The sequence below is a fragment of the Anabrus simplex genome, chromosome 10 (genome assembly GCF_040414725.1).
Source record: "Anabrus simplex isolate iqAnaSimp1 chromosome 10, ASM4041472v1, whole genome shotgun sequence".
Classification (NCBI taxonomy): Eukaryota; Metazoa; Arthropoda; class Insecta; order Orthoptera; family Tettigoniidae; genus Anabrus; species Anabrus simplex.
The window spans coordinates 51109936-51130395 of record NC_090274.1 but is presented as its reverse complement, the minus strand read 5'-3'; the positions used below and the strand labels follow the sequence as shown (position 1 = coordinate 51130395).

The window sequence follows — 20460 nt, the reverse complement described above, 5'->3', positions numbered from 1 at the left end:
TACAGTTTCCCTTATTCATGTCACACTGATGAAAAATGTACCTGCCCTCATGTGACATGCAGTCCAACTCAGTGATCATGTCAACATTTGTGCCTGAAATAGAACATTCACGGCATGCATTGGTTTTCTTATTTAATCAAATGAAATAAAGGGTTGGAAAGTCATCATTTGCTGGGAGATACATATGGTGAACACTCCATCGACTAGAGCTCGTGAGACATGGTTTTGACAATTTAAACTTCGTTATTTCAATGTGAAAAACAGTATGCCATCTGGTAGACCACAAAAGTGCAAGGACAACCAATTGTGGAAAAACTGATAATGCACAATGCTATCTTCAACAAGTTGTTAATTTAAATCACGCAGCGATCAAAGGAGGACCGGAATTGGCCAGAAGACATGGCAGAGTGATTTTGTTACATGACACAGCAAAACCAGTGACAGACAACTTGGAATTGCTCAGATTCCTTCCACACCCACCATTCTGCCCCATCCTGGCACCATATATCACCTCTTCACATCAATGAGGCACACGCTCACGGAGCAGCACTTCAGTAATTTCGCGGAAGTTGGAAAATAGCTAGACGAATGGTTTGGTGCAAAAGCCAGACAATTGTTCTGAAATGGTATTTATAACTTACCAGAAAGGTGGGTGAAGTGTGTAGAAGCTAATGGCCAATATTTTCTATAAACAAAACATGAATTTACCTTCAAAATTACGTGTTTCCTTTACCAAAAAAACTGGCAAAAACTTATGCACACACCTGGTACTGTATATCTCCAGTAAACTGACATAACCATTTGAGAATAACAGAAGTTACAAAGTCATCACAATTAATGCAAAGTAATAAATATGGAAAGGTGATCTCTTGGAGACTGTTAGATAGCTCTACAGTACTGGAACACAGCACAGTTGTCATAGGAGCACTGAAAGTAGAAGATATCATCACGTTGAATGGGACTCGACATCGGGGTGCAAGTATAATATTTTAATGTCAAGCCCCAAGCCCCACGAGACATAGAAGTGCAAAATATTAAGTGCCAGAAAAGTATACTCAGTTTTTTATTAACGAGATTCAGAGTCATTGTAACAACATCAGGAAAGAAACTTACCAGATTTGTTTAATTTTCATTTTGTGCATCATCAAGAATAAGTACAATGTTGTTTTAGTGACATGATTTCTTCCTGAGAATAGAATTTCTTAATTTTTGATCTTTTTCTTTTTTAATAAAGTTGGTATTTCAAACACCATATTTGTTTATTTATTTGTGTAACACTGGTAAAATCATGATGTCACCTATCCCTGTTTTAAGCATCAGGCTAACAAACGGTCCACCCTCTGAATCCTCAAGACTCCTGACTGCTAGGCAGCCTGTGTATATATAAATTATACAAGAACAACCATCACAGATGCCAGTTCACAGACATTTTACTGCATACAGTAATAAATAAATTACAAGGTATTGTGAGTAACAGCAAAAATAACTCAACACAGTTGTCAGATAGACAGCAGACAAAGTGTGAAAAGTCCTTCTCAATGCAATTAATGTGCTGATGTAGTTGAAATACTTCAAAGGGATCACTTTACATACCCCAGTATCAATGAAAAGGAATGTTCATTGGGGTAACCACTTATCGAGGTTTTAAATAAAGGTTAAAGATATCTTCATATAGTTTTTAAGGTTTCAGAGGCTGTTATTAGGCGTGTAAAAGAAATGGTATACAAGTTGATCATAGGTTTTGAATTGCAGTACGCTTCCACTGCATGGGACCCTCAACAGGAACACTTGATTGAAGAACTTGGAAGGATTCAAAGCAGATGATTTCTGACAAGACTAGTGGATATGGAAAGTTACAAATGTATGCCCAAGAAGACATAACAGTAAGGAAATGAGCTGTTCAACTAAGAAATATATTCTAACCTCTCAGTGGTGAAATGGTATGGAATGTCGTAAGTATAATAAGCTTTGGCGGAGTTTTTAACAGTAGTAAAGTTAATAAGGTTGGCTTTCTTTTTAAGAAGAGGAATTAGGGATTGGAATTGTTTACCAACAAAATTTCCATCTTTAAAGGCATTTAAGAAAAGACAAGATAAAATACTGAAAGGGATTCTGCCTCATGGACAAGGACCTAAAAGGAGATCAGTGGAGAGTGATTCATATACAAATATATCATAGCAAAATTAACACTTTATTTCAAATGTGGACAAAATTTCAAATCAAAATAGTAGTAATTATCTGGCATTTTGAACAGGAGGCTGGAAAATGCTGTAAATTCATTTGTAATTTAAAACACATCTGGATATTCTGAGAGGATCCTGTTCTAAGCCAGTTCACATCTGTACAAATTAAGAACTTGAGCCAAATTATCCTTTTCAGCTGCATTCACTTATGCGGTCTAGTTTTGGTTATTGTTTATTCAGACAAGAGGTATTCTCACATCAGCCTGTTTTTCAATGTGAATATTCCATTCATTTTGTAAAGTAGTTCCCGAACACTATGAAAACTTGCTCTCAACGTGTATTTTCTCATGCATTCGTAAGTACGACACTTTCCTGAAAGCCTTTCCGCACGTCGAACACAAGAAAGACTGAGGTTCATTATGCAGTTTCTCGTGCCTTCGAAGGCCCGACGCCGTTCCAAAACCAATACCACAAACAGAACACGAGAATTGGGTGGCATTAGTGTGTTTACGTTCATGTCTTCGTAAATGCGACGATACTGTAAAACTATTTCCACAAATCGTACATAAGAAGCGACTCTTTTCAATATGAAATTGTTGATGCTTTTCTAACTTCGCCAATGTTTTAAAGACTCTTCCGCAAGTTGAACAAGGGAAAGGACTATTAATGTGCATATCTTCATGCCTTTTTAACAGCGACACCCACCTAAACTCCTTTCCGCAAACTGAACATGGGAGATTGGTCTTGTCACAACTGTTGTGCATTTTCTCATGCATTTTTAGATTAGAAGTCATCTTGAAAGTTTTTCCACAAATGGAACAGGTGAACGGTCTAACAACAACGTGGATTATCTCATGGGTTAGTAGTCGCGACAACTTTTTGAAAGAAAAACCGCAAACAGAACAAACGAAAGGACCATTTATGTTATTTATTTGAACTTTTGGGAGACCCACAGATGTTCGAAATTCTTTATCGCGAATCAAAGACGACATAGGTTTACCACCAACATGAGAATATTCATGGTTTTTAAAATCTGACAGCCACATGAAAGTACTTTCACATATAGAACATTTAAATGGCTTCATTGCAGAGTGGACATCCAAGAGATGTTCCTCAAGACTTCCATCAGTAAACTTACTATTGCATATTGAGCAAAACAATAGCTCATCTGTGTGCGACTGATGCACTAGATGACCTGATTCCACCAGCCCTCCAGTTAAAGCCGCAAACTTCTCCATACTGAAAATATGTACAAAACTTATTACCATTTGGCAGCAACAACAAAACAAAATTAAGTATAGATTCAGAATGGAAGAATAATGCTATTTCAACATAACTTTTATTTGTTTAAAATATACTTGCAGCAATCGCAAGCTGCTGCGGAGACAAACTGATTATAAACATTTGCAGAGTTACTTCACAGATCTTATGTTAATAAAATCAATGAAATTGCATAGAGGCACATTACCATGGGCTTTAAAAATAAAAATGGATTACTTGTGTACTCATATAGTAAAAGGATTTGTGGAGAGGCTATGAGAACAAGACCTTTTTCTTTAAAAAAACCCACAAAATTTCAGGGATGATCACCCTGTTGGCACTTATCATTAACAAATGCACTGTCACTGGTTTACAATAATGGTACTGTCACTGGGAATGTTAACAGTAGGTTCTCAGAAGAATCTTTTGAATGCATCTACTTATTCAGGCCTCCTCTCATGGCTCTTGAATTTTACAATAGGATCGATTATATATCCGGGGGAGAGTATGGCTTACATACAATGATATTAGCCCATAAATTGATGTCAACACACAAAAAAAAATGCATTTTCTCATGGACAATGAATCCCCTCTCTTTTCAGGCATCTTCAGTGTGATGACGTAAGTTTTGTATGTGTGCCATGATCATAGGCAAAGGTTGATTCCCTCAAATCTCCCTGATATAGCACAAACAACTGACAAACTGTCTCTCTGTTCATTACACGATATCCCGTAACATTACTTAGATTGAACATATTTCAAAATTATTTATACTATTACAACTGCTTGAGTTAACAGGTTGAACCCTGCTCTAAAATAATATCTTTTCATCACTTGTGAACACACTTCTGATATTATAGTTCTTCTGACTAAAATGTGCTTTTCATGGCTTGTCGTACATGTCAGAAATTTATCAAATCAAGTTTCTACAGCCATGATTGTTTGTAATACAAAGTTTATTTTGAATAACTGGAAATTTTATATTTTATAAAGTTAAATTTCTCTAGATGATTAAATTTTCTCCTGAGGAGACCTATATCTACATAGTATTGATAAATGTGTTGATCATCCCTAACAAACATGAATAACATAAGACAACATGCCATTAGTGGTCATAGTAATTCGTATTTATCAATGATCAACTCATACTTTCCTAACATTACAAATATACGATTTTACACTGGTCTACAAAGTGACTGCTACATAAATTTGTGCAAATTGAGATATTGTGTTTAAATTAACAGACCAGGGTTGATGTCCTTGCCCTAGATATTAATTAATTGTTACTCAAATTACCACCTAAAATATCTACATATAAACAGTGATACTGTAATCAAGCATAACCTGCACTAGCTCACACCCAAATAAAATTGTGACTGAAAAATCAAAACATCCTATTTTAAACTATTGTTTTACGTACCTATTTCCTAGTAATGACTCTAACTTCATCTCACAGAGCAAGGAATACTCATAGACAAGAATAAATCATGTTGATGACCTGCGTTCCAGCAACTACCTTGTTTTGTGCACTTAAATGGCCATGGATCAGTGTGTCATCTTGTTATTTCATGGTCCTCTAAATAAGTGACAAACCCATAACCTTGCTGTTCCTAGAAAAAAAATGAATTTCAAGTGATTTTGTACAAACTAGTGCTTTTATTGGAATAATCCTGGATTTTTTATCAATTAGTTAAATCTCATCTATTTAATTATAATTAAATGAATAACAATGGATACAAGTTATCCATGAAACTCATCATTATTACTCAACAGAGATTGACACTATTAAGTTTCAGAATTTTTTTAAAATTTGCTTTACGTTGCACAAACACAGAGAGACTTATGGCTACGATGTGATAGGAAAGGGCTAGGAATGGGAAGGAAGCTGCCATGGCCTTAAGTAAGGTACAGCCCCAGCATTTAACTGGTGTGAAAATGAAAAACCATCGGAAACCATCTTCAGGGCTACCGACAGTGGTGTTCGAACCCACTATTAAATTCATATTTTTACAACATTCCGGCCGCTTATCTGCATTAAGCATAATTGATATCAGTGATGTCCTATCATTTTCAGCTGCATGAATTTAAAATTTGTGGCAGGTTTTCCACTCTCCACCATACCCTTATTATTATTATTTTTTTTTTCTCTTGCGTATTCGATGCAGCTACTTTATTTTCATTTATCCCAGGTGTTTTTTCATGCTATTTCATTTACTTTCATCATATAGTCAATGGCTCCACTCAACCAGAACTCTCTAATTATTTTTTACATTGTTCAACATTCATCTCGATTCATTGTTGATTCACTCTCTACTGAGTCCACTGTCAGCAGCCCTGAGGATGGTTTTCTGTTGCTTCCCATTTTCAAACCAGGCAAATGCCGGGGCTGTACCTTAATTAAGGCCACGGCCGCTTCCTTCCGACTCCTAGCTCTTTCCTGTCCCATTGTTGCCTTAAGACCTATCTGTGTTGGTGTGATGTAAAGCAACTTGAAAAAAAAGAAAAGAGATTCACTTACTCTCATTAATATTCTCACATAACCTTATGTCGTAATCGCATGGGACATGCATTTATTTATCTTGGGTTATTTAATTTTATGTCATGTGCTTGCTTTTTACTTTCTTATGGATCATTACATTGCCCTATATCCTTACTTTTGCCCCTTTTGTACATTAGCAATAATCACTTAAACATTGGCTTTAATTCATTATTACAAAAATCATGTGTGTCATCAAAATATTCCTAATATTTCCCAGTTACCCAAAATTGAATAGATTCCCTTTACTTTCTTTTAAACAGGATTACTTCTTGATTATTGGATTTATCCTGCATCATGGTTCCTAATATGACATAATTTTATTATTATTATTATTATTATTATTATTATTATTATTATTATTATTATTACTGTTTTGGACATCATCTTAATCCTGATAATATTCACTCAAAGATTTATTATTAACCTGGTATTAATTTAAATACTATCTCTTCCATCGAACCTTGTTCAAATGTTCATTAATGCTATTACCATGACCCAATGTAAATGTTTATATGCCATTCAAATCAAACATTACAATGATTATTTATTTACATGGATTTGCACATAAATCACCGATAATTATTGTTACCAATCCACCTATAACTGATAGTTGAACATTTATTCTCATTGTTGTTATTATTCAACAAATTAAATTAATTAAATTTCAATTGAAGAGCCTAACTTAAATACTTTTAATCTCTCAAGTAAGGTTATAATTATGTTGTTCGTGAATTCAAACTAGGCACACAAATAACATCCTTCACATGGACGATATCCACACTAAGGCTTATCCATTTGTTATTTTCCAGAATCTGATACTATGTCTATTTATGTTTAATTTCATTCTGAAAAAATTACAGTATCACACCAGAGGCCTCTGTGGCAAATGTTCCAGTTCTCATCTTCAAACAGCATCACCTAACCTAACCGTATATGTATCGTGAAAATACAGGGTGAACAAAAAATGCCGCACTTAGAGGCCGGCATGAGATTCTTCATTCCATTGCAAGACAAAGGTTTCTATAGCCAAATCAGATCTGGTGCAGATGGAAAAAAAGTTAATAAAGAGAAGATGGCAATACTGTCACATCCAGCAGCGCATCAGAATGTAATAGAGAAACGAGCATCATCCCGCCCTACCGTACCCACTGTCACAGCTCACTGAGTAGATTGCAGGGTTATCGAACCTACATGCACCATGGAGCTATGGCTCAAATCTAAGTCAGGTTGTTTTTTTCTCTTGTATGTGTACCATTACGTTACAATTGACGTCAATTGACATGAAGATAGATCGGATGAAAAATGGTGCAGGTCAGCTTCAAGCGTCAAGAATGCATGGAGTAACCTTTTATGACAAGTTGATCGCAATTAAGAGGCATTGCCCGACGAGAAGGAAAGGAAACTCTATGAAAAATGAACAATTGTACGTAAAAAAAAAATTGAAAACGCCCTATTCTTATCTACTTTGGCAAAGAAGATTACACCAGAAACGAGCTATAAAATTCTGATTACCTAACAAGAAGAACAGCTATTATAATCGAGAGAACCGTACTAGAATCCATACGTGGGAAGAATCCAATAACAAACTATTGTAAACTACTTAAAAAAAACGGCAGGGAAGCACGTATAATACACTCCAAGTACTGAGCTGAAGAAGAGGTGTCGGATTACGGCATTCATAGTTTTTTTTCTAGGGGCTTTACGTCGCACCGACACAGATAGGTCTTATGGCGACGATGCATTCATAAATAAGGCCAATAGTAACTTATAAGCGGCCAGATTTTCTCAAATAATACAAATAATCCATCTACAAGATTCAAATAACATTGTTTAGGCAATATATTTCACCAAGAAAGAACCAATTTACAAAGATATAATTAACTCTGAGTATTATCCTTAAAGAATAAGAAGCATGAATACAATTAGGCAATGTACTTGGAAGAGCTTTGTATGAAAAACTAAGATGTATTCTGTGAAATTAACAATGTCTTTTCGTTACATGGAATTTGGACTCGAAATGGAGCTAGCGTAAATCGATGGAGGAAGGCTGACCAGATCATCGTAAGCTCAGGCCCGGTGACTTAGAGAGATCCAGTATGGCGTAATCCAGCACGAGGCTAGATGTTCTGAGATGCCATGAGGAGGAAGAAGAAACCAACATCGGACATAAAAATGGCTTGAGATAAGTAACATTTTCAAGAAATTTAACTATCAAATTACTTCATTTAGTGTAGTATAATTGTAGAAGTGCTGAAGTGCCAAAATATAACTTGTTTGTGCCAATATGTGAATTCTAAGGCATATGCCAGAGAAAATAACCACAGATATGTGTTATGTATGTATAGTAATATACTGCCGTGCTCGTAAGATGATCTTAGGTTAATGTGAGCAGTATCGGGAAGTGAATGATGATGTTTTTGAACCTATATGGTTAAGAGAACGTCGTATATCAAACTAGGCGAGGCTAAGATAAGAAATTGAAGTGTATAATAAGAAGACTAGGTTACCCAACGACCAGATCGACTAACAAGGCCAATATCGTTCATATTTACGAAGAACTGGAATAAAGTAGCAGCTTGCAGTGTTATGAATAGATACTTAGGTAAAAGAAGTGTTTTACTGCGACGTAGTATTAATTATGGGGAAGTTGAGTAAAGATATTGGTTGTATGAGGAGGAATCGCAGTAATTAGATGCGTGAATAGTAATATGTTGTTGGTGTTTTGAAATGTTGAATAGTTATTGTGTAAAAAATGATTGAATGACATAGGCGCGAATTTATGGCCTAGCTACGGTTATGTTACGATTGAAAATGAGGCAAACAATGGAATTAAGGCCTAGATACGTGAATATTAAGTATAGCATAGAGGTTAGATGGTCGATTGGTTGAACTTAAATCAAATATTGAGATAGGTTGATCGTAATTTAGATGTGTTTTGAAGCACATATGGGAAAGAGATATAGTCGCCTAACAAATATATTTGTCTCACATAGTGAATATATAATATTGGAGCACGTTTTGACCTAAACATGGCACATTGGTAGGCAGTAAGAGGATTCATTTTAATTGAAAATGCACATAGTATTTAACTGATCTGTACGACTAGCAGGTTTTGACGATTGATGAACATGGATATGGCACTCGTAAATGAAGATTTTTGATTTTATTTTGGCACATATTTTTTTAAAAATATAAGGATGTTGGAATTGATATTAATATGGTTAGGATTAATTTCTTTTAATTACTTAAGATGGCATTTTGAAGCCATAGTTGGAAAAGAGTTACTTATCTCATGCCACAGACAAGTCAATACGTATTCCAATCCTAAAGAAGACTGCAAATAGACCTAAAGGAAAGAAAGACCACTCCCTCCTTTAATAAAGAATAAACCTTATTTATCCCCATGATGAAATAAAATCATGAAATGTGGTCACACAACAAAATAATAATTAATGCCCAAATGAATTAATGAGACCTACCCAATTTTAATTGTATTAATTCAAGAATTTGATTTGTCAAGAGTGATAAAGTGTCACATTTGAGTTTATTTTCCTCTATTACTAGAGATTGATATTATTTTATTATTTGTAGTATTAGCATGCTAATAAATTAGTTTTGAGATTATTTAAGCGTTTATGTTCCAAGGTAGAGGTAGGAAGATTAGTTATAAGATAATATATAGACTGGTATTTAGGAGTTATGATATATTTAGAGGCTCATATTGATTTTACGATAGGATTTCGGGGAAAATAAGTAATTTATTGAACAAATTCACCCTCTTCAATGGAACTTACGAAGGTAGATAGTATTATCGGCTATATATATATATATGGATGTTTTACCCTGAGACGCTGACTAAACATTGACATGCAACCACCGCGCTTGATCTGTATATTCGTCCCCGATTTCGTATAGTTAATTAGTAGCATTTAAGAGGAAAGATAGCACGGGCAACAACGTATTAAATTAGTATTACAACATGAAGCAAATTGAAAGGAAGTACAGCGCGATGGTTATACATATATTGTTGTCGGTCCAACGTGGAACTTGATAAGAATTAGGGCTACGATGCCAGTACAGGTCACATATGTGTGACGTCAGGTCCCTAGTTCCCGTTGTGTAACTGCATTTGTAAGCATGACATCCTGTTGTCACATCACAATAGTCGAACACATTGTTCCATTCGACTGAATGCGTGACTCGACTAACCACGCAGTGCACAACCAAAACTGGTCCTGTCAAGTGCATGTAGGGCAGCTTCTCGATGGAGTACACAAATGGCAAATACGTCAATATGCTTTTAGTGTTGGGTGCATCTGATAACCAAGCTTCTGCTGCTGCTCGTGAGTATGCAGCATGGTACCCTCAAAGGCGCCATCCCGTTGCCCTAAGCTACACCTGTGGGAAACCGGTAATCTTTGTACACAAGTAGTGGACAGAGGTCGTCCAAGGAGTAGACGTACTCCACAAACAGAGGACGACATTTTTGAAGCCGTTCACCAATCACCTTGGCAAAGTACCCGTGATATTGCAAGGCAGTTCCAGGTACCTCAAACACTGGTTGTTGACGTGTTGCACGAAGAAAAACTGCACCCATATGATTGCACGTTAAATCAACATCAGTGGCCAGAAGACTGCATTCGATGATGATGATTGTTGTTTTAAGGGGCCTAACATCGAAGGTCATCGGCCCCAAGACTGCATTCAACGAGGACAGTTCTGTGAATGGCTTTTGCAACAAGTTGAAGATAACAAACATTTTATAAAGAATATGATATGGAGTGAGAAATGTAGCTTCACTCGGGAAGGTATTTTCAACCATCACAAGAGCCATTATTGGTCTGACCACAATCCACATGTCACCTGTGAACATGGTTTTCAGGCACGCTTTGGCATAAACATGTGGGCTGGAATCGTAGGAGTGCTTTGAGGCCCTTACCTATTGCTGGACAAGTTGAATGCACCCCGCCATCGTATGTTTCTGGGCCATACTTTGCCTGACGCTTTAGAAAATGTTCCACTTGGTGTTCGGCGACAGCTATGGCTTCAGCATTATGATGCACCACCACACTTCGGAATGACTGTGCGTAACTGGTTAAATGAAGTGTTTCCAGGGAAATGGATTGGTTGTGGAGGTCCAATGTTCTGGCCTCCACGTTCTCCAGGCCCTAATCCACTAGATTTTTATTTGTGTGTACACTTAAAAAACATGTTTATACTACTCCACCCATGGATATACAAGACCTAATAACTCGCGAGCATGCTGCATCAGCAATGGTGGATGCAGGTGTGTTGCGTAAGGTCCGGCAAAGTATGCTCCAGCGAGTGGCGAAGTGTTTGCAAATGCAAGGTGGTCACTTTGCACATCTGCTGTGAAGCGAATGTTGCTCGTAAGTGTATGTACCAGCTCTGTAAAGATAAGACTGGACGCCACACGTACACTATGTAATTATTGTGCGTTGCATAATGGGCAATTCAGTGTAGCCTATCTATTGAACTGTATTGTGTTTCCTTGTACCACACTGGATAGAGACAATGTTACTGTATCCACTATTACACTGACTGACAGAGCAAATGCAACACCAAGAAGGAGTGGTTCGAAAGGGATGAAAGTTGGGGAAAAAACAGAGACGGCACGGACGAATAATTGATGTTTATTTCAAACCGATTTGCAGGTTACACAATGCGCACGGCATCGACTCAGTAGGATGTAGGACCACCGCGAGCGGCGATGCACGCAGAAACACGTCAAGGTACAGAGTCAATAAGAGTGCGGATGGTGTCCTGAGGGATGGTTCTCCATTCTCTGTCAACCATTTGCCACAGTTGGTCGTCCGTACGAGGCTGGGGCAGAGTTTGCAAACGGCGTCCAATGAGATCCCACACGTGTTCGATTGGTGAGAGATCCGGAGAGTACGCTGGCCACGGAAGCATCTGTACACCTCGTAGAGCCTGTTGGGAGATGCGAGCAGTGTGTGGGCGGGCATTATCCTGCTGAAACAGAGCATTGGGCAGCCCCTGAAGGTACGGGAGTGCCACCGGCCGCAGCACATGCTGCACGTAGCGGTGGGCATTTAACGTGCCTTGAATACGCACTAGAGGTGACTTGGAATCATACGCAATAGCGCCCCAAACCATGATGCCGCGTTGTCTAGCGGTAGGGCGCTCCACAGTTACTGCCGGATTTGACCTTTCTCCACGCCGACGCCACACTCGTCTGCGGTGACTATCACTGACAGAACAGAAGCGCGACTCATCGGAGAACACGACGTTCTGCCATTCCCTCATCCAAGTCGCTCTAGCCCGGCACCATGCCAGGCGTGCATGTCTATGCTGTGGAGTCAATGGTAGTCTTCTGAGCGGACGCCGGGAGTGCAGGCCTCCTTCAACCAATCGACGGGAAATTGTTCTGGTCGATATTGGAACAGCCAGAGTGTCTTGCACATGCTGAAGAATGGCGGTTGACGTGGCGTGCGGGGCTGCCACCGCTTGGCGGCGAATGCGCCGATCCTCGCGTGCTGACATCACTCGGGCTGCGCCTGGACCCCTCGCATGTGCCACATGTCCCTGCGCCAACCATCTTCGCCACAGGCGCTGCACCGTGGACACATCCCTATGGGTATCGGCTGCGATTTGACGAAGCGACCAACCTGCCCTTCTCAGCCTGATCACCATACCCCTCGTAAAGTCGTCTGTCTGCTGGAAATGCCTCCGTTGACGGCGGGCTGGCATTCTTAGCTATACACGTGTCCTGTGGCACACAACAACACGTTCTACAATGACTGTCGGCTGAGAAATCACGGTACGAAGTGGGCCATTCGCCAACGCCGTGTCCCATTTATCGTTCGCTACGTGCGCAGCACAGCGGCGCATTTCACATCATGAGCATACCTCAGTGACGTCAGTCTACCCTGCAATTGGCATAAAGTTCTGACCACTCCTTCTTGGTGTTGCATTTGCTCTGTCAGTCAGTGTATGTTCTACGTATTGGTTTTATTTGTGCCATGGACGAAACAAAGTGGTTGTTTACGTCTGTAGGAAGTTCATGTAACGTTTGAATGCTTAAATGAAGGTAACTGTAATGGTAAGACAGAACATAGTGTATAGCATAGTGGTGTATATTGGATACAATTTGATACATTAACTGAAAATAAAATTGGCACGAATGCGACTCGAACAGCGGCGCATCCGCCCACCCGGAATGTATGGCATTACCTCATCTCACTGAGTTAACAAGACCGATCTGACAGAGCAATGAGTTCATGCGACCTGTACTTGGCCATGCTGCACGCTGTTACAGCATTCCCAGAGCCTCGTTCTTAAACTTGCATTTCTATTAAACCTATTGGTGGGACTAGGTTTTGCAAGATAAATTTTTGTTTTGAATTTAGACGAGGAACCACACGCCGACCTCCATGTGCGGCTCTTTTTGTTCACCCTGTATATTTCAAGTGCACGTAGAGAAATGATAAACTCCTCACTACAAATTTACAAGAGAACAGCCTTTCCAAAATTTAACTAGACGTAAGAAAATACAAACTATCCTCTGAAATGAGTGATATACTCTACCATATCTTGAGGTGTACTATATTCTTACTTAATTTCAGTAAATACCATTAAAATTAAACGATTGTTTACTTCAAGAATATATTTCTAATAACAACTACTATCGGCCCTGTAATTTTGAGTTATCTTTTAGAGAACTGTCGAGGGATATTACCGATTGACTCCAGAATCGCCTTCGATGACGAAAAGAGAGCTCAAAAGTGTACGTAGTGTGAAAAGGATACAGTACAATGATGATCAATCACATTTTGTGGCAAATATTTCAGTTTTCTTATTCAAGCAACGTCACCTAACCTAACTTCACTGTATTATATGTATCGTGAAAACATTCATAACACAAGTAGAGAAATGGTAACATTCTCCCTGTAAATTTATACAGGAATAGCCTTACTGAAATTTAACTAGATAGAAGATAATGCAAGCTAACCTCTAAAATTAGTGATGTGTTCTGCCATATCTTGAATTGTATCATATTCTTACTTAATTTCTGGGTATAGAATTAAAACTAAGCGATAGTATACTTAGCCTCCATTTCTAACGAGTTAATAACTGCTACTGAATACGTTGTTTACGTATTTGTTATGAAACCATGTTCTTCTCCTACGTTTCTGATTTTCTCCATGAACCAGCAGTTGGCAGGTATTACTAATTGACTACAACTTCACCTTTGAGTCTCAATGAGAGCACTCGCAAGTCCATATAGTGAGATAGTGATACCAAAGTTGATCTATTGTATTCTGTGGCAAATCTTCCAGTTCTATTATACAAACAGCATCACCTAACCTAACCATAGTATATGTATCATGAAAAGATATTTCAAGCACAAGTAGAAAAATGATAACCTTCTTGCTATAAGTTTACATGATTTCCAAAGTTTAACCAGAAGCGAGAAAATATAAACTAACATCTGAAGCAATGATGCACTCTGCCATATCTTGAGGTGTATCACATTCCTACTGTATTTCAGTATATAGCATTAAAATTAAGTGATCGTTTATTTTAGCCTTTATTTTGAACTATTTAACAACTGCTGTCAGACACGCTATTTATGCATTTCTTACAGAAATATCTTCTCTTTGTTTTTGAGTTTTCTTCACAGAACGGCAGTCGACAAGTGTTACTAATCGTCTCTGAAGTCACCTTTGAATGCCAAGAAGACAGCATGCTAGTGGACAGAGAGAAGAAACGACACAGATGATTGATCACATGCAATAAAATTGCAAGGTGCATAAATATCTGTAACGGGAAATATCGCGCATGGGTAATTGCTTGTAATAATGGATGCATCAGTGATAGGGCTCTCGCTGTAACCGAAGGATAATATAGAGTTTAATATAGGAATTTGAAGGGACAGACAAAAACCGTCATTATAACAGGGTTCTCACTATATGCCGTATTTGCTAAAGCGGACTTCTAATCTAAATGCTTTGATTCAACATTAGGCATCTTGAAGCAATTAATTACACACTCTCTCTCTCTCTCTCTCTCTCTCTAATTTTCACAGGAAGCACTTGTTATAATCTATTTTATCCCATGTAGTTGATGTAACAGATAACTGTCTGGCTGCAAGTCTGCCAATTACTGTAACAGACAAACACACTCTGGATCACAAGTTCGCTGACCATCAGCTGGTCACATATTTCTAACCTCAAGCCTGTTATCCAATTGAAGACTGCATTTACTGCTGCTACACTCAAATGTTTATCAACAAGCGAGCGGTCAATCTCCTTGGATTTCCCACGGGGCTGGATAACTGAACCATAGCCGGGGGCCTTCACTGCTATTTGCTACCTGCTACTGTGAAATTGTGTCCCTTTACCACAGGTCGTCTGACAGCATGAAAGAATTTGTTTGCTGGCCTGCCTTTACAACATTGTCTCTAACTAGCAGTTGGAAAAATAAAATCCAATTCTACAGTTTATTCCTAATGCTTGCCAACTTTTGCTATCATCAACTCCTAGCTCGTATACTTGCACATTCAATTATTTCATTGTTCAAATACTCTGAATTGTTTCTGATTCACAGAAAATATTAATAAGTTTTCAAAGTTCAACTCTCTCATTGGCTCTCATCAATATCAGCGCAGAAGTTCACTCCATTATATATTTTCAGCAGCTCGGTAACTTCACCAATATAAAGTCTAAAACTTTAATGTACAAGGACGAATGACTGTCCGTTGACTGATCATAGACTGATGATTATTAGAGCTCCGGGTTATCTCTTGTAGGTGCGTGGGGTTCACAGGATCTACTTTCCTAGTTGTACAGAGATCATGTGATCTATCATTCCCATGTGCTGGGGGTGGAGTTTCCAGTAGCACTATCACCTACGTCTACAGTGTTATCACTTCACTAACAGCTGATTAACATTTGAAATAATAAGCTTGTCAATTGCTGAGGTATATTTCACAATTCAATTGTACACCCTTTAATTATTCTTGTGGCGAGGGTGGCACCCCTTTGCATGGCAGAGGTACAACTCACAGATGTAGTTCAGCAACATCTGTTCATATACTGGAATCCGTAGAGTGGTGTTTCGCAGCTACTGGAATTTAATACTTCTGATGTAAATTAGTCGATAAAACTGTCTGAACATTTAAATTACATGTCTGGATGTCAGCTGAATTCAAATTCACCAGTATTATTCGTTTGTAGCTCAAAATACAATGGTTAGTGCCCACATCCTTTCCTGTCACCTGCTAAAATGGTGACTTTCTGTTGGTTAATTGGTGAACCGCAACTTCTCCAGAGCAGAACCATTTCGTACCATAGAGGGGTTTAGAAGTATTCTATCCTTAATTTCATGTTCCCTGACTTTCTCTACTCTTTTGCATTGTTCCTTTATGTCAAAGGAACCAGAGGGAAAGTTTCGGCTTGTTGGTGTGAGAGATTTTATTTGACCTTCATTTACAAATGTGTGCTTCAGTGCTACAAGCAAGATGTGACAATAACAGTGTTCACGGGCTTAACTTCTCCTGGTGTGATTTCATTCTGCTCTAGTAGGACAGGAATGTTTGAGAAATACTTTGTACTGGTAGAACTATAAAATGAAATATAAAAAATTAATATAATTTCTATTTGATACTGTGTTATGGGTGCAATATGTATCTTTGTCATTAATTTCTTGTTCCTTGAATGGGTGAAGATGTCTCTTATAGAGACACAAAATATTTCAAGAAGTAATTCTAGGAAAGGAATAAATAATTTCCAGTAATTTAAAGGTGGAATTTTCCACAAAAGAACTATAGCATACTCGTTTAAGTTTGACAATAAGGGTTAAAAAATTAAATTCACTTCATGCAAGAAATAGCTTCTATGATAATAATTCTGCTAGTAGTATTCGGGAGATAGTGCGTTCGAAACCCACTGTCGGCAGCCCTGAAGATGGTTTTCCATGGTTTCCCATTTTCACACCAGGCAAATGCTGAGGCTGTACCTTAATTAAGACCATGGCCGCTTCCTTCCCACTCCTAGCCACTTCCTGTCCCATCGTCGCCATAAGACCTATCTGTGTCGGTGCGACGTAAAGCAAATAGCAAAATTCTGCTAGTCTCACAATAATCAAGCTGGGAAATGGGGCATTTCTTTTATAATTCTATATGTCCTGCACTTCCTTTACTTCAAAACTTTGTTAGTTCAAATGCAGTCGCAATACACTGGTTTCATGCAACTCAATGAAGTTGGATGCCATGTTTTGCTCTTCTGCAAATTGTTTCAAATTCTTTCAGGGTGACAGCACTGCTTCCCTCCAGTATCAACAAACTCACTCTAGTTTTAAATGGTACATCACATGAAAGTACCACAAGAATATTTTAATTGAGTTGTTATAGGAATAAAAGTGAACTGTGTATATTCAACTAAATGAGAGAGAAATACCAAGAGAGGAAGTAGACAAAACAAATAAAAGTAAGAGGTATATGAAAAAAGAGATGTGTCAGGTAATAGGATTATGAATAATACTCCATCATAATGCGAGTTCTAATCATGACTTCTGACCTTGACACACTTATAAGGTGCACATTTAAATCTTAATGCCGGCCCCGTGGTGTAGAGGTAGCGTGCCTGCCTCTTACCCGGAGGCCCCGGGTTCGATTCCCAGCCAGGTCAGGGATTTTTACCTGGACCTGAGTGCTGGTTCGAGGTCCACTCAGCCCACGTGATTAGAATTGAGGAGCTATCTGACGGTGAGATGGCGGCCCCGGTCTAGAAAGCCAAGAATAACGGCCGAGAGGATTAGTCGTGCTGACCACATGACACCTCGTAATCTGCAGGCCTTCAGGCTGAGCAGCGGTCGCTTGGTAGGCCAAGGCCCTTCAAGGGCTGTAGTGCCATGAGGTTAGGTTTAAATCTTAATGAAAGAAATTAAATTCGTATGTTCTGGGTGAAAACAAGGTTGATTAAGCATGAAGAAAGTTAAGTTATCATGTTCGGCATTTTATTACAGATGTACTGAACTGATCACCTCCCATTACATGAACGAGAATATGTACAATCATAGAAATGATCAATGTGTGTGTAATAAAATTGGGACAAATGTCATAACTGGAACAAGAAGAAGGCCTTAACAGTAGGAACAACAGAGAAACATAAGATGCTGCATGTTTGCACCTAGCAAAAGAGATCAAAAAAAATACTGGAATCTCACACAGAATTTCAATAAAACACAGTACTCACTCTTTTCTTTCTTCCAAACTGGGGATCAGTTGGTCATCATCATGCTTGTCTATGAATATTTCACTCTTAATGTCTGCAGAAGGCTATAGGAAAGAAAGAAAATTAAAACAAGTATTAAGGTAACAAGTATTAAAAATGTAAAAATACAAGAAAAGTGAGCAAATATATTTACTATTTGCAAAGCACGAAATACAATTAAATTACCCTACAATATACAAATGTATAAACTAGAAAGGAATAAATAAGTGTCAAGTCATAATCGTTCAGAGAGATTAGAATATGAAAAGGATCACATAATAATGACAGATCAGTGCGAGAAAAGGGAGCAACAAAAAGAAGAGTCAATGACAATTTCCACTTCCTCACACACTGTCATCCATCAACTCCTCTCTCTCTTCCTCCCTCATAGCACTCTAACCTGTGATTGTGTTTATTTTGTTATGTGTTCCTTTCCATATTCCCATTTTTCTATGTATGAGTTCATTTCTCATTTGAATGTCCCTTTCCATTATTTCAATATGCCAGCAGGATTTGAATTCTTGAGAGGATGTATAATGGTCCTTATCCCCACCCAGCTTCCCAGGTTGGTGTCTACTACATCAAAGTCCAGTCTACAATGTTTGCAGGTGTTGAACTTTGACTCTACAGGATGTCTATCCAAGTGCCAAGTTTTAATCAAAATTCACAACATTTTATATTCAAATTACTCATGGAACCCTTCATGTCTTACTTCTACAGATGTGAACAACACCTGTTATAATAATAGTGAAAAGTTTAGAGGAATTAACAGTTGTGCATTTTATCAACTGATGACTGCTCAGTTGAATTTAATGACCTGAATCTCGCTCTAAAAGTCAGAGAAATGTAACCTACGTTATACATTTTGAAGCCAACAATGAGCAGTATGACAGAATGCCTCATGTAACAAATTATGCAAAAAAAAATAATTAAAAATTGAGGTTCCAAGACACCTGGGAAAAATACCTGTCTGTCTTTGTGATATGGCCTTGAAACTCTCAGAGATCAATTTCTCTCAAGATTGCCCACATCCCCTAACGCACACAATACTATAATAGTACCTCAGATGCCGAAGGGGATGTCCACTCTTCTACTTTCTACAGGAGAGCAATTGTAACTAAACTTGGCAAGACTTCTGTTGAAGTTCCAGCAAATGCAAGGCTGTTCATTCGCTCAAACAGCTTGACACATATTAAAATCAAATAAATTGGGACTGATGAACTAGCTGACCTTTAAAAACCAAACATCATCATCAAAATCAAATAAATCAAATCAATAATTAATGCTCACAGCCACGCGCCTATAACCGCAAGGCCAACTCGCCAGGTACATTGGATGTATTGTTACTGGTAGAGCGGGAGAAAAAATTAAACTTAGAAGTTAATTTTTAGAAGCAAAAATTTGTTTTCAATTACAGAAATATCAAACTTCATTTAGTCTCAAACCTGAAAGAAAGGATATTTAACTCTGAATAATTTGATATCAATATGATTTTTATGCTGCAATTCACAGATGAAGTAGGACACAAAGTCATTCACTGTACACGTAACTATCATAGACGTCTGGTTCTTCACGGTCCGATGCATGGTGAACAGCTGTGACTGTGCAGAAATATTACGGAGCAAAATCATCACTTCCACAAAGTGGAATTTGTTTTTGACCAAAAACAGTCACTATTACTTACTAAATCATCTGGAAACTCGAGGATATCAGAATAATTTGGCCCTCAACATCGCCCAGCCTTTACAAGAAAAAGATGATGCCAGTACATGGAACCAAGAAACGAGAAGATGTATAATTATGGTTCAGGAAGTACAACAAACACGCGATATACCAAATAAACAAAGTAAACTCTAAACTAAACTGACAGCAAGATCAACTGTTGTATTCATAAGACAACCAAAAACCAATCCATGCAATAACAACTTCAAATAACCACAATATTAACATTCATTTTCAATAGATATCATTTGTCGAAAATAAAATATATTCTGTAGGACTGGTGGATCTATCTGTTGAGTAAAATGCAAATTCAATGCTTTAAGTTACTGTCACAATCATATTTTACCACACATCTTTTTACCAACAGCTAACCAAGTGACCAAAATCCCTAAATAGGACAGAGCCGATGTATCGGTGCTGTGAGCATACTCACCATAATATCTCGTGCTAATAGATCAGCACACCGAGTGCAAGAGGGTTAAGTTCTTAAATAGGCAGG

At 38.0% G+C, this 20460-nt stretch overlaps 1 protein-coding gene across 4 annotated transcripts in view; it reads right to left on the bottom strand.

The window, feature by feature from the left end:
- Window positions 1–2191: 2191 nt before the first annotated feature.
- Window positions 2192–20460, bottom strand: part of LOC136882345 (zinc finger protein 596) — a 54357-nt gene continuing 36088 nt past the window's right edge. For 2 of the 4 annotated variants that reach the window (XM_067154939.2, XM_067154940.2), the window contains 2 exons: window positions 18222–18304; window positions 2192–3422 (listed from right to left, as the gene is read on the bottom strand). In XM_067154939.2, coding sequence (XP_067011040.2) covers window positions 2498–3422; window positions 18222–18304 — 1008 coding nt within the window. In that variant the 3' untranslated portion in view covers window positions 2192–2497. Of the gene's footprint in view, window positions 3423–14562; window positions 14714–18221; window positions 18305–20460 lie in introns of those variants that run through there. The other 2 variants (XM_067154942.2, XM_067154941.2) reach the window with 2 other exon arrangements.